The sequence below is a fragment of the Anomaloglossus baeobatrachus genome, chromosome 9 (genome assembly GCF_048569485.1).
Source record: "Anomaloglossus baeobatrachus isolate aAnoBae1 chromosome 9, aAnoBae1.hap1, whole genome shotgun sequence".
NCBI classification, from domain to species: Eukaryota; Metazoa; Chordata; class Amphibia; order Anura; family Aromobatidae; genus Anomaloglossus; species Anomaloglossus baeobatrachus.
In genome coordinates this window covers 216,295,332-216,308,063 of record NC_134361.1, presented here as the reverse complement: position 1 = coordinate 216,308,063, position 12,732 = coordinate 216,295,332, and the positions used below count along the sequence as shown (strand labels likewise).

Sequence of the window (12,732 nt, the reverse complement as noted above, 5' to 3'; positions counted from 1 at the left end):
ATGATAGTGTTACTGGATTTTTAGACATACCGTATTTTCTAGATTGCAGATGCACTTTTTTTTCCCAAAAAAAAAAACTAAGGGTAAAATGAAGATGCGTCTTAAAATCTGGCTATGGCTTACCGAGGCGGCGGAGCGAGGTCATAGGAGACAGGGTCCTTGGATGCGCTCAGGGGTGTCAAAACGGGCATCATTGATCTGTGGGCAGGTGGGTTGCGGGGTTGTTTCGGCGGTGGGTGCATTGAGCTGACTGCAGGCTCCATTGAATCGCATGTGATTGACACGATGAACTTCAAGAAAATGGCCGCAGAGTCCTATCTGAGCACGCACCACCTCCGCAGCCATTTTCTTGAAGTCCATCTCATCAACCGCGGGTGATTCAATGTAGCCCCACAGTCAGATCAATGCACCCGCCGCCAAGACGGCCCACTCGCAGATCAATGACACCCCACGTGACTCTGCCTCCTTTGACACTGCTCCACCACCACCGCCCCGGTAAGCCATATCCGAGAGATTCAATGGAACCCGCCGCCGAGACACCCCGTCCGGTGACCCTTTGAGTCGCTCCAATGCAGTGTCACCCGTTCAGCCCGCTGGCAGATTGATGACACCCCCGAGCAATATTATTAACCCTCCTGAACCGCAACACCCCCTCATTTAAGCCCGCAGCATCGCCCACCCTGCCTCCTGAGACCTTCCTGAATTGCTCCGCCGCTCCCCCTGGTGAGATATTATAAAACGCACTAGGATTAGAAGACCCTCATTTTAACATTACATTTTTTTTTCCCCTCTAAATTTGGGGTGCGTCTTATAAAACGATAAATACAGTACGCTAATTGGCATGCAATTACTATTGATGATGGCGGGTGCAGATGGTCATCCTCGTTGTCCCATTCATCCCATAGGTGAAGAAGATCATGAACGGAGTATTCCAGTCCCTCCGGCGAGAGTTTGACTTGGAAGAGTCGTACACCGGACGGGCCGTGCTGGGCGCCATCATGAGCACCATAAAGGTATTGGGACACCATTATCATCCTGGAACCTCTATTCTGTGGCGGGTTTGTTACAATGTATCAGTTTAGGTAAAGGATGGAGCTGCTGCTTTAGCTCAGAGGATTGCCTACACCAATGCATCATGAAAATCGAAGCAAGCAGAGCTCTTGAAATGGGGGTGATGGGTTTTTTCTTCAGCGCTCTATTGGGAGACCCAGACGATTGGGGTATAGCTACTGCCCTCTGGAGGCCACACAAAGCACTACATTAAAAGTGCAAGGCCCCTCCCCCTCTGGCTATACCCCCCCCCCGTGGTATCACGGGTTCTCCAGTTTTAGCTTTGTGTGCGAAGGAGGTCAGACATTCCATACATAGCTCCACAGATTTTAGTCAGCAGTAGCTGCTGACTATTTCGGATGGAAGAAAAGAGGACACATATAGTGTCCCCAGCATGCTCCCTTCTCACCCTGGATGGTGTTGTAAGGTTGAGGTACCTATTGCTGGTACAGGGCTGGAGCCTGACATGCTGTTTTCCTTCCACATCCCCCTGAGGGGCTCTGTGGAAGTGGGATCCTGCCGGCCTCTCAGCTCTGACGCCGGGCTCCATCCACAGACCCATTAGAACCTGATGGAGACGGAGCAGGAGTACGATCAGGGACAGGCCCTGCATCATACAGGTACTCTGTGTCCCGGCAGGCACAGACACACTCCGGGCTGGCTGGGTGTTGTAGTGCGCCGGGGACCGCAACGTTGGAGTTAGTGTCCCTACAGATTACTGGGGGATTTTTTGTGTATGGGAACGCAGCGCCGACCCCCCTCTGGACCGGGCGGCGCTGCTGTGACTTGTGGTGCGCCGGGGATCCGCCGTCCGCGCTTTTACGGCGGCGGCGGTTATAAATTGAGTCCCCGGCTTTTTGGGCCTAGGACGCCGGCAGCTCCGATTCGTTCCCGCCCCCACCCTGTCATTCAGGGTAGGGGAGAGACGCTGTTCGCTAGCAGCGACGAGGGCTGGAGCCTGATTTACATGCTCCAGCCCTCACACTAGGCACAGAGGGAAGCAGGCTTCCCGCTCTTAGCCAGGAACGCCCAGGGCCCGCCCCCTTCCTCTCAGGACGCCGGCAGCCATTACATGCAGTCTGGCTGGAGGAAGGACGCAAGGCTCTGGGAGACCTGGACTAGGGGCTATCTGGCGACCACACACCCGCTTTTTAAGCGGGCGGTAAGCGATTTTTCTGTGCTGGTCCCTCTAGTGCCTCACGGTGTATCGGTGTACTGGGTAGGATATAGAGATATTGTATTTCTTGCACTGTGAGGTGCGCTTCTGGCTGCATCTCCCAGATCCCTCTGTGGAAGCAACAACATGTCATCCTCAAAACGCAAGCCTGCCACGGCTAGGGCTGTGTATACTGCGTGTGCTGCATGTGGGGCTAATCTACCCAGCAGGCTCCGATGACCCCCATTGTGTGCAATGCTCCGACCCGGTGCTGCTTCGCCAGCCGGAGTCAGGAGGGAGAGTGACCCAGGCTGAGACGCCTGTAAGTCCTGCCCCGGTGACAGGGACAGACTTTGCAGTTTTGCTGATAATATGTCTGTCTCTATGGCAAAAATCCTTGAAACCTTGCAATCTATGCATGGGCTCAGTCTTTGGGCACGGCGAGGCCTCTGTCCTCAGGTCCCCCTCACTTGGAATTAATCCAGCCCACAGGGGGGTCCCCGGCTTCACAGGCCGAGGATTATGACTCAGATGATAGCCCCAGCCACCCTAAGCGAGCTCGCTGGGAAAGACCCTCAACGTCATCACACTGCTCAGGGTCTCAGCGCAATCAGTCTCCCTGTGATGTGTCTGATGAGAGTGATCAGGAATCCATTCCTGGAACCCCTCTCAACCTGGATACCCCTGATGGGGATGCCATGGTAAACGACCTTATCTCAGCCATCAATAGGCTGTTGGATATTTCTCCCCCAGCTCCTTCTGCAGAGGAGGCGGCTGCGGAGCAGGAGAAGTTTCGTTTCCTTTATCCAAGCGTAAATTGAGTGCTTTGTTGGATCACGCTGACTTCAGAGAATCAATCCAGAAGCACGACGCTCACCCAGAAAGGCGTTTCTCTAAACGATCTAAAGATACGCGTTTCCCTTTCCCCCCTGAGGTGGTCAAGCGCTGGACACAGTGTCCAAAGGTAGACCCCCCGATTTCCAAACTTGCAGCTAGATCCATAGTTGCAGTGGAGGATGGCGCTTCACTTAAAGATGCCAATGACAGACAGATGGACCTTTGGTTAAAATCTGTCTATGAAGCTATCGGCGCGTCGTTTGCTCCGGCATTCGCAGCCGTATGGGCACTCCAGGCTATTTCAGCTGGCTTAGCAAAAGTGGATGCTATCATGCATCCAGCAGTGCCGCAAGTGGCGCACCTTACCACGCAGATGTCGGCGTTTGCGTCTTACGCTATCAATGCGGTCCTAGAATCTACCAGTCGCACCTCAATGGCGTCCGCCAATTCGGTAGTTTTGCGCAGAGCTTGTGGTTAAAGGACTGGAAAGCAGATGCTGGTTCCAAAAAATGTTTAACCAGTTTGCCTTTATCTAGAGATAGACTGTTTGGCGAGCCATTGGCTGATATCATTAAGCAGTCCAAGGGTAAAGACTCCTCTTTACCACAACCCAGAACAACCAAACCTCAGCAGAAAAAGTGGCAGCAGAGGTTTCAGTCCTTTCGAGGTTCGGGCAAGACACCGTTTACCTCGTCCAAAGGGACTCAGAGGACGCAAAGAAACTCAGATTCGTGCGGGCTCACACGCGCCCCAAGAAAGCAAATGGAGGTACCACTTCCAAAGCGGCTACCTCATGACTTCCAGCCCCCTCCCTCCGCATCGCCGGTCGGGGGCAGGCTCTCCCGCTTTTCCGGCATTTGGATGTCACAGGTCAAAGACCGGTGGGTGACGGACATTTTGTCTCGCGGGTACAGAATCGAGTTCAATTCTCGTCCTCCAGCTCGGTTCTTCAGAACCTCCCCACATCCAGACCGAGCAGATGCTCTGCTGCAGGCGGTGGACTCCCTAAGAGCGGAAGGAGTGGTGATCCCAGTCCCTCCTCAGGAACAAGGGCAAGGGTTTTACTCCAATCTCTTTGTGGTTCCAAAAAAGGACGGCTCCTTCCGTCCTGTTCTGGACCTAAAACTGCTCAACAAACATGTACACGCCAGGAAGTTCCGGATGGAAACCCTCCGCTCTGTCATTGCCTCAATGTCCAGAGGAGACTTCCTTGCCTCAATAGACATCAAAGATGCTTATCTCCACGTGCCAATTGCTACAGAACATCAACGTTTTCTACGTTTTGTGATAGGAGACGACCATTTTCAGTTCGTAGCTCTGCCATTTGGTCTGGCGACAGCCCCACGGGTCTTCACCAAGGTCATGGCGGCGGTGGTAGCAGTCTTGCACTCTCAGGGACACTCGGTGATCCCTTACCTAGACGATTTATTGGTCAAAGCTCCCTCTCAAGAGGCATGTCAGCGCAGCCTGAATGCTACGCTGGAGACCCTACAGTCTTTCGGATGGATCATCAACTTTCCAAAGTCGATCCTATCACCGACTCAATCACTAACGTATTTTGGCATGGAGTTTCATACTCTAGCAGCGATAGTGAAGCTTCCGCTGAACAAGCAGCGGTCACTACAGACAGGGGTGCAATCTCTTCTGCAGGGCCAGTTGCATCCCTTGCGGCGCCTCATGCATTTCCTAGGGAAGATGGTGGCAGCCATGGAAGCAGTTCCCTTTGCGCAGTTTCATCTGCGCCCACTTCAATGGGACATTCTCCGCCAATGGGACGGGAAGTCAACGTCCCTGGACAGGAAAGTCTCGCTTTCCCAGACGGCCAAGGACTCCCTACAATGGTGGCTCCTTCCCACCTCATTGTCTCAGGGAAGATCCTTCCTGCCCCCATCCTGGGCAGTAGTCACGACAGATGCGAGTCTGTCAGGGTGGGGAGCAGTATTTCTCCACCACAGGGCTCAGGGGACGTGGACTCCGCAGGAGTCCACCCTTCAGATCAATGTTCTGGAAATCAGAGCAGTGTATCTTGCTCTACTGGCCTTCCAACAGTGGCTGGAAGGAAAGCAGATCCGAATCCAATCGGACAACTCCACAGCGGTGGCATACATCAACCACCAAGGAGGGACGCGCAGTCGGCAAGCCTTCCAAGAAGTCCGGCGCATTCTAATGTGGGTGGAGGACAGAGCATCCACCATATCCGCGGTTCACATCCCAGGCGTAGAAAACTGGGAAGCAGACTTCCTCAGTCGCCAGGGCATGGACGCAGGGGAATGGTCCCTTCACCCGGACGTGTTTCAGGAAATCTGTCGCCGCTGGGGAGTGCCGGACGTCGACCTAATGGCATCCCGGCACAACAACAAGGTCCCGGCATTCATGGCGAGGTCGCGCGATCAAAGAGCTCTGGCGGCAGACGCCTTGGTTCAAGATTGGTCGCAGTTTCAGCTCCCATACGTGTTTCCGCCTCTGGCGCTCTTGCCCAGAGTGCTACGCAAGATCAGATCCGAGTGCAGCCGCATCATACTCGTCGCTCCAGACTGGCCGAGGAGGTCGTGGTATCCGGATCTGTGGCATCTCACGATCGGTCGACCGTGGTCACTGCCAGACCGACCAGACTTACTGTCCCAAGGGCCGTTTTTCCATCAGAATTCTGCGGCCCTGAACCTGACTGTGTGGCCATTGAGTCCTGGATCCTAGCATCTGCAGGATTATCTCAAGGAGTCGTTGCCACAATGAGACAAGCTAGAAAGTCGAATTCGGCTAAGATCTACCACAGAACGTGGAAGATTTTCTTATCCTGGTGCTCTGCTCAGGGAGTGTCTCCCTGGCCATTTGCATTGCCCAAGTTTCTTTCCTTCCTGCAATCGGGGTTAGAAAAGGGCTTGTCGCTCAGCTCCCTTAAAGGGCAAGTTTCGGCACTATCCGTGTTTTTTCAGAAGCGTCTAGCACGTCTTTCTAAGGTGCGCACGTTCCTGCAGGGGGTCTGTCATATTGTGCCCCCGTACAAGCGGCCGTTAGATCCATGGGATCTGAACAGGGTACTAGTTGCTCTCCAGAAGCCGCCCTTCGAGCCTCTGAAGGAAGTTTCCTTTTCTCGGCTGTCACAGAAAGTGGCGTTTCTTGTTGCGATCACATCTCTTCGGAGAGTGTCTGAGCTGGCAGCTCTGTCATCCAAGGCTCCCTTCCTGGTGTTCCACCAGGACAAGGTAGTGCTGCGCCCTATTCCGGAGTTTCTCCCTAAGGTCGTATCCTCTTTTCATCTTAATCAGGATATATCCTTGCCTTCTTTTTGTCCTCATCCGGTTCACCGGTATGAAAAGGACTTACGTTTGCTAGATCTGGTGAGAGCACTCAGAATCTACATTTCCCGCACGGCGCCCATGCGCCGTGCCGATGCACTTTTTGTCCTTGTCGCTGGTCCGCGCAAGGGGTTGCAGGCTTCTAAAGCCACCCTGGCTCGATGGATCAAAGAACCAATTCTAGAGGCCTACCGTTCTGCGGGGCTTCCGGTTCCTTCAGGGCTAAAAGCCCACTCAACCAGAGCCGTGGGTGCGTCCTGGGCATTACGTCACCAGGCTTCGGCTCAACAGGTGTGCCAGGCAGCTACCTGGTCCAGTCTGCACACTTTCACCAAGCATTATCAGGTGCATACCTATGCTTCGGCGGATGCCAGCTTAGGTAGAAGAGTCCTGCAGGTGGCAGTGACACCCCCGTAGGGGAGGGCTGTTTTGCAGCTCTAACATGAGGTATTTCTTTACCCACCCAGGGACAGCTTTTGGACGTCCCAATCGTCTGGGTCTCCCAATAGAGCGCTGAAGAAGAAGGGAATTTTGTTACTTACCGTAAATTCCTTTTCTTCTAGCTCTTATTGGGAGACCCAGCACCCGCCCTGTTGTCCTTCGGGATGTTTTTTTGTTGTTTGCGGGTACACATGTTGTTCATGTTGAACGGTTTTTCAGTTCTCCGATGTTATTCGGAGTTAATTTGTTTAAACCAGTTATTGGCTTCCTCCTTCTTGCTTTGGCACTAAAACTGGAGAACCCGTGATACCACGGGGGGGGGTATAGCCAGAGGGGGAGGGGCCTTGCACTTTTAATGTAGTGCTTTGTGTGGCCTCCAGAGGGCAGTAGCTATACCCCAATCGTCTGGGTCTCCCAATAAGAGCTAGAAGAAAAGGAATTTACGGTAAGTAACAAAATTCCCTTCTTTTGTATGTAGAAGGACAGACGACCTCTTGTATTTTTTCAGGCAACAACACTACAGTTACTGAACAAATCCCAGGAGGAGCCGCCGGCGGGAAGCAGCAGCGAGGAGGAGGAGGACGGGGACGAGGAGGCAGAAACTGCCGCCCCGCCGGAGCCACATGTTGCTGTGACGACGTCTTCAAATCTAAGTGCACCCCCCTCTGTAGATCATGGACAGATTGATGAGACCCCCGAAACTAAAGAAGTTGTCAATGGGTTTCCAAACCAAGAAGTATCCTCAGCGATGGAGAATGAAGTGGTGGTGAAGGTGATCGAGGAGGATCTGGACACCCCATCGGCTCTAGTGCACATGATCTCCAGCGATCTGCCGGAGTCTAGTATGGTTACCTACGTGGAAGAGACCACCGGAGAATCTTCACAGTCCGGGACCACCATGGGTGATGTGCTGGTCCATGAACCTTCTCCAGAGGCTGGTGAGGACCAAAAGGGAGACGTTCAGAAGTCAGAAGAGTCTCCTGTTGCCTTATCCAAGACTAACGACTCTGAGGACGAGAAAAGGGACGACCCTCCGCCATTCGGGAGTGATGAGGAAAGCAGCAGCCCCGTGCCTCCGAAGGGCGAGATGCCAACCCTCGGCTCTACGGGATGTCCCGAGGCACAGGGGAAGGGGGACGCCAGTCCGAAGAAAGAGGGAGCGCCGAATGTCAGGTCAGTTCTGGTAGATTGGCCTGGAAATGCTCGGGGTGACCAGATGTGACGCAACCGATCCGTCCATAGAGGGTAGGAGGGCACCACGGTCAGTGGTGATATGGACTTATCGTTTGACCAACATGGATGTGTATGTGTCTGCACTCACCGATTATCTGTTTCCTTTCAGTCTGGAGGAGTCTGATGATGAAGAGGATTTATTTAAAGATGCATCTTCTACGACCAAAGAGAAACGTGAAGATGACGAAGAGGAGGAAGTGGTAAGTTCTCATCTTTCACTTAAAGGGGTTGTCCATATCTGAGCATATTGATGACCTATGCTTAGGATGGGTCATCCATATCAGATGGCGGTAGTCCTATACTCAACACCTGAATTAAGGGGATCTAGTCCTGCGCCCGACACCTGAAATAAGGGGCTCTAGTCCTGCCCCCGACACCTGAAATAAGGGGCTCTAGTCCTGCCCCCGACACCTGAAATAAGGGGCGCTAGTCCTGCGCCCGACACCTGAAATAAGGGGATCTAGTGCTGCACCCGACACCTGAAATAAGGGGCGCTAGTCCTGCCCCCGACACCTGAATTGAGGGGCTCTAGTCCTGCACCCGACACCTGAATTGAGGGGCTCTAGTCCTACGCCCGACACCTGAATTGAGGGGCTCTAGTCCTGCCCCCGACACCTGAACTAAGGGGCGCTAGTCCTGCGCCCGACACCTGAATTAAGGGGCGCTAGTCCTGCACCCGACACCTGAAATAAGGGGATCTAGTCCTGCCTCGACACCTGAATTGAGGGGCTCTAGTCCTGCCCCCGAAACCTGAAATGAAGGGATCTAGTCCTACGCCCGACACCTGAATTGAGGGGCTCTAGTCCTACGCCCGACACCTGAATTGAGGGGCTCTAGTCCTACGCCCGACACCTGAATTGAGGGGCTCTAGTCCTACGCCCGACACCTGAATTGAGGGGCTCTAGTCCTACGCCCGACACCTGAAATAAGGGGATCTAGTCCTACGCCCGACACCTGAAATAAGGGGCGCTAGTCCTGCCCCCGACACCTGAACTAAGGGGCGCTAGTCCTGCCCCCGACACCTGAACTAAGGGGTGCTAGTCCTGCCCCCGACACCTGAACTAAGGGGCGCTAGTCCTGCGCCCGACACCTGAACTAAGGGGCGCCATTCCTGCCCCCGACACCTGAAATAAAGGGCGCCATTCCTGCCCCCGACACCTGAAATAAAGGGAGCCATTCCTGCCCCCGACACCTGAAATAAAGAGCGCTAGTCCTGCCCCGACACCTGAAATAAAGGGCGCTAGTCCTGCGCCCGACACCTGAAATAAAGGGCGCTAGTCCTGCGCCCGACACCTGAAATAAAGGGCGCTAGTCCTGCACCCGACACCTGAAATAAAGGGCGCTAGTCCTGCACCCGACACCTGAAATAAGGGGCTCTAGTCCTGCCCCGACACCTGAAATAAGGGGCGCTAGTCCTGCCCCGACACCTGAAATAAGGGGCGCTAGTCCTGCCCCGACACCTGAAATAAGGGGCGCCAGTCCTGCGCCCGACACCTGAAATAAGGGGCGCCATTCCTGCCCCCGACACCTGAAATAAGGGGCACCATTCCTGCCCCCGACACCTGAAATAAGGGGCGCTAGTCCTGCCCCGACACCTGAAATAAGGGGCGCTAGTCCTGCCCCGACACCTGAAATAAAGGGCGCTAGTCCTGCCCCGACACCTGAAATAAGGAGCGCTAGTCCTGCACCCGACACCTGAAATAAGGGGCTCTAGTCCTGCCCCGACACCTGAAATAAAGGGCGCTAGTCCTGCACCCGACACCTGAAATAAAGGGCGCTAGTCCTGCACCCGACACCTGAAATAAGGGGCGCTAGTCCTGCACCCGACACCTGAAATAAGGGGCGCTAGTCCTGCACCCGACACCTGAAATAAGGGGCTCTAGTCCTGCCCCAACACCTGAAATAAGGGGCGCTATTCCTGCCCCTGACACCTGAAATAAAGGGCGCTAGTCCTGCCCCCGACACCTGAAATAAAGGGCGCTAGTCCTGCACCCGACACCTGAAATAAGGGGCGCTAGTCCTGCACCCGACACCTGAAATAAGGGGCTCTAGTCCTGCCCCAACACCTGAAATAAGGGGCGCTATTCCTGCCCCTGACACCTGAAATAAAGGGCGCTAGTCCTGCCCCCGACACCTGAAATAAAGGGCGCTAGTCCTGCACCCGACACCTGAAATAAGGGGCGCTACTCCTGCGCCCGACACCTTAAATAAGGGGCGCTAGTCCTGCACCCGACACCTTAAATAAGGGGCGCTAGTCCTGCCCCGACACCTGAAATAAGGGGCGCCAGTCCTGCGCCCGACACCTGAAATAAGGGGCGCCATTCCTGCCCCCGACACCTGAAATAAGGGGCACCATTCCTGCCCCCGACACCTGAAATAAGGGGCGCTAGTCCTGCCCCGACACCTGAAATAAGGGGCGCTAGTCCTGCCCCGACACCTGAAATAAAGGGCGCTAGTCCTGCCCCGACACCTGAAATAAGGAGCGCTAGTCCTGCACCCGACACCTGAAATAAGGGGCTCTAGTCCTGCCCCGACACCTGAAATAAAGGGCGCTAGTCCTGCACCCGACACCTGAAATAAAGGGCGCTAGTCCTGCACCCGACACCTGAAATAAGGGGCGCTAGTCCTGCACCCGACACCTGAAATAAGGGGCGCTAGTCCTGCACCCGACACCTGAAATAAGGGGCTCTAGTCCTGCCCCAACACCTGAAATAAGGGGCGCTATTCCTGCCCCTGACACCTGAAATAAAGGGCGCTAGTCCTGCCCCCGACACCTGAAATAAAGGGCGCTAGTCCTGCACCCGACACCTGAAATAAGGGGCGCTAGTCCTGCACCCGACACCTGAAATAAGGGGCTCTAGTCCTGCCCCAACACCTGAAATAAGGGGCGCTATTCCTGCCCCTGACACCTGAAATAAAGGGCGCTAGTCCTGCCCCCGACACCTGAAATAAAGGGCGCTAGTCCTGCACCCGACACCTGAAATAAGGGGCGCTACTCCTGCGCCCGACACCTTAAATAAGGGGCGCTAGTCCTGCACCCGACACCTTAAATAAGGGGCGCTAGTCCTGCACCCGACACCTGAAATAAGGGGCGCTAGTCCTGCCCCGACACCTGAAATAAAGGGCGCTAGTCCTGCCCCCGACACCTGAAATAAAGGGCGCTAGTCCTGCACCCGACACCTGAAATAAGGGGCGCTACTCCTGCGCCCGACACCTTAAATAAGGGGCGCTAGTCCTGCACCCGACACCTTAAATAAGGGGCGCTAGTCCTGCACCCGACACCTGAAATAAGGGGCGCTAGTCCTGCCCCGACACCTGAAATAAAGGGCGCTAGTCCTGCCCCGACACCTGAAATAAGGGGTGTTCACTGCTGTTGTAGCCGTTCTGCAGCTCAGTCCCATTGAAGTGAATATGATCAGAGCTGCCTGACCGAGAACGACCAGTGCACAGTATATAGCTCTGGACACTGTGTACGTTTGACCCCCTTCAAAGGGAGTTGGTCTGGACATTTCATAGTCCCAAACCGCTCCCACCCATGGTGCACATAAATACAAGTGCAGGACCTGTTAGTGCGTAGCGTCACTAACCTCATGTGAACAGGACCTCAGACAAGTAATTAAACTGACCGTGTCTTCCATCTTTAGAGCATGAAGGGACGTCCTCCCCCGGCACCTCTCTTCGGAGACGACGAGGATGATGAGGACTTGGACTGGATGGGTTAATTATAATTTCCGGGTCTTAAAGGTGAACCTTTTTAATGAGCGTGACCAACGGAAAACTGGAGGAGCAATGAACTTCTAAAGTCACAAAGCCACGTCTGCCGCTAGCGAATCCACATGTGCCGCATAGACTTATACGCACTGCTGCAAAATGATCTACACTTTACGGTAGAGCACCCAGAATGCAGTGCAAGGAAGGCGCTCGGGACCCGGAATGCAGTGCAGGAAGGCGCTCGTGACCCGGAATGCAGTGCAGGAAGGCGCTCGTGACCCGGAATGCAGTGCAGGAAGGCGCTCGTGACCCGGAATGCAGTGCAGGAAGGCTCTCGGGACCCGGAATGCAGTGCAGGAAGGCGCTCGGGACCCGGAATGCAGTGCATTGGATTTAGTGAAGTCTCTGCATCATCATGTGTTACTAACCCGATCCGGAAGCGTCACTAATTTTGTGGATTTTTTTTTTTTTTTTTTAAAAAAAAAAACCACCTCCTCCTTGTGCTTCAATAAATCAATTTCGACTATGTCAGATTTGCTACGAGCCTCCAGTTGTAATCTTTTTTTTTTTGTATCTGGTTATTATAATTTCGGGTCGGCCGGTTCTGCTCATTTCGGCAGCGCCGGGTTCCATCACCTTTGCAAACACCCACCGGAATTTGTGCATAATACCCGCTGATTGTGCACCTTTCCCTGCATATACCTCACCAGCGCCGCTCCCCTTTAGGACCCCCCCACCTCCATAGAGATATTTTCCCAGAATACTCCACTATCCCACCACTCGCAGATAATCCACTGATCCCTGGGATCTCCTGTAAGTCACAAGAACACTTTTATATGAAGAGCAAACGTGCACCTCTGCTCATTCATATAACCAAAAGTCCCATAGAGAATAAATGGTTAAAGAAAATCTGTCACCAGGTTTTTGCCACCTAATCTGAGAGCAGCATACTGTAGGAGCAGAGATCCTGATTCCAGCGATCTGTCACTTACTGGGCTGTTCAGTGTA

General features: G+C 54.0%; 1 protein-coding gene across 1 annotated transcript in view; it reads left to right on the top strand.

Annotated features, from left to right (window-relative positions):
• FKBP15 (FKBP prolyl isomerase family member 15) overlaps positions 1-12,262 on the top strand; it is a 32,830-nt gene extending 20,568 nt beyond the window's left edge. The window contains exons 24-27 of the mRNA XM_075324943.1: positions 906-1,013; positions 7,289-7,953; positions 8,123-8,213; positions 11,658-12,262. Of these exons, the coding sequence (XP_075181058.1) occupies positions 906-1,013; positions 7,289-7,953; positions 8,123-8,213; positions 11,658-11,735 (942 nt within the window). The 3' untranslated portion in view covers positions 11,736-12,262. The remainder of the gene's footprint in view (positions 1-905; positions 1,014-7,288; positions 7,954-8,122; positions 8,214-11,657) is intronic.
• Positions 12,263-12,732: the final 470 nt, after the last annotated feature.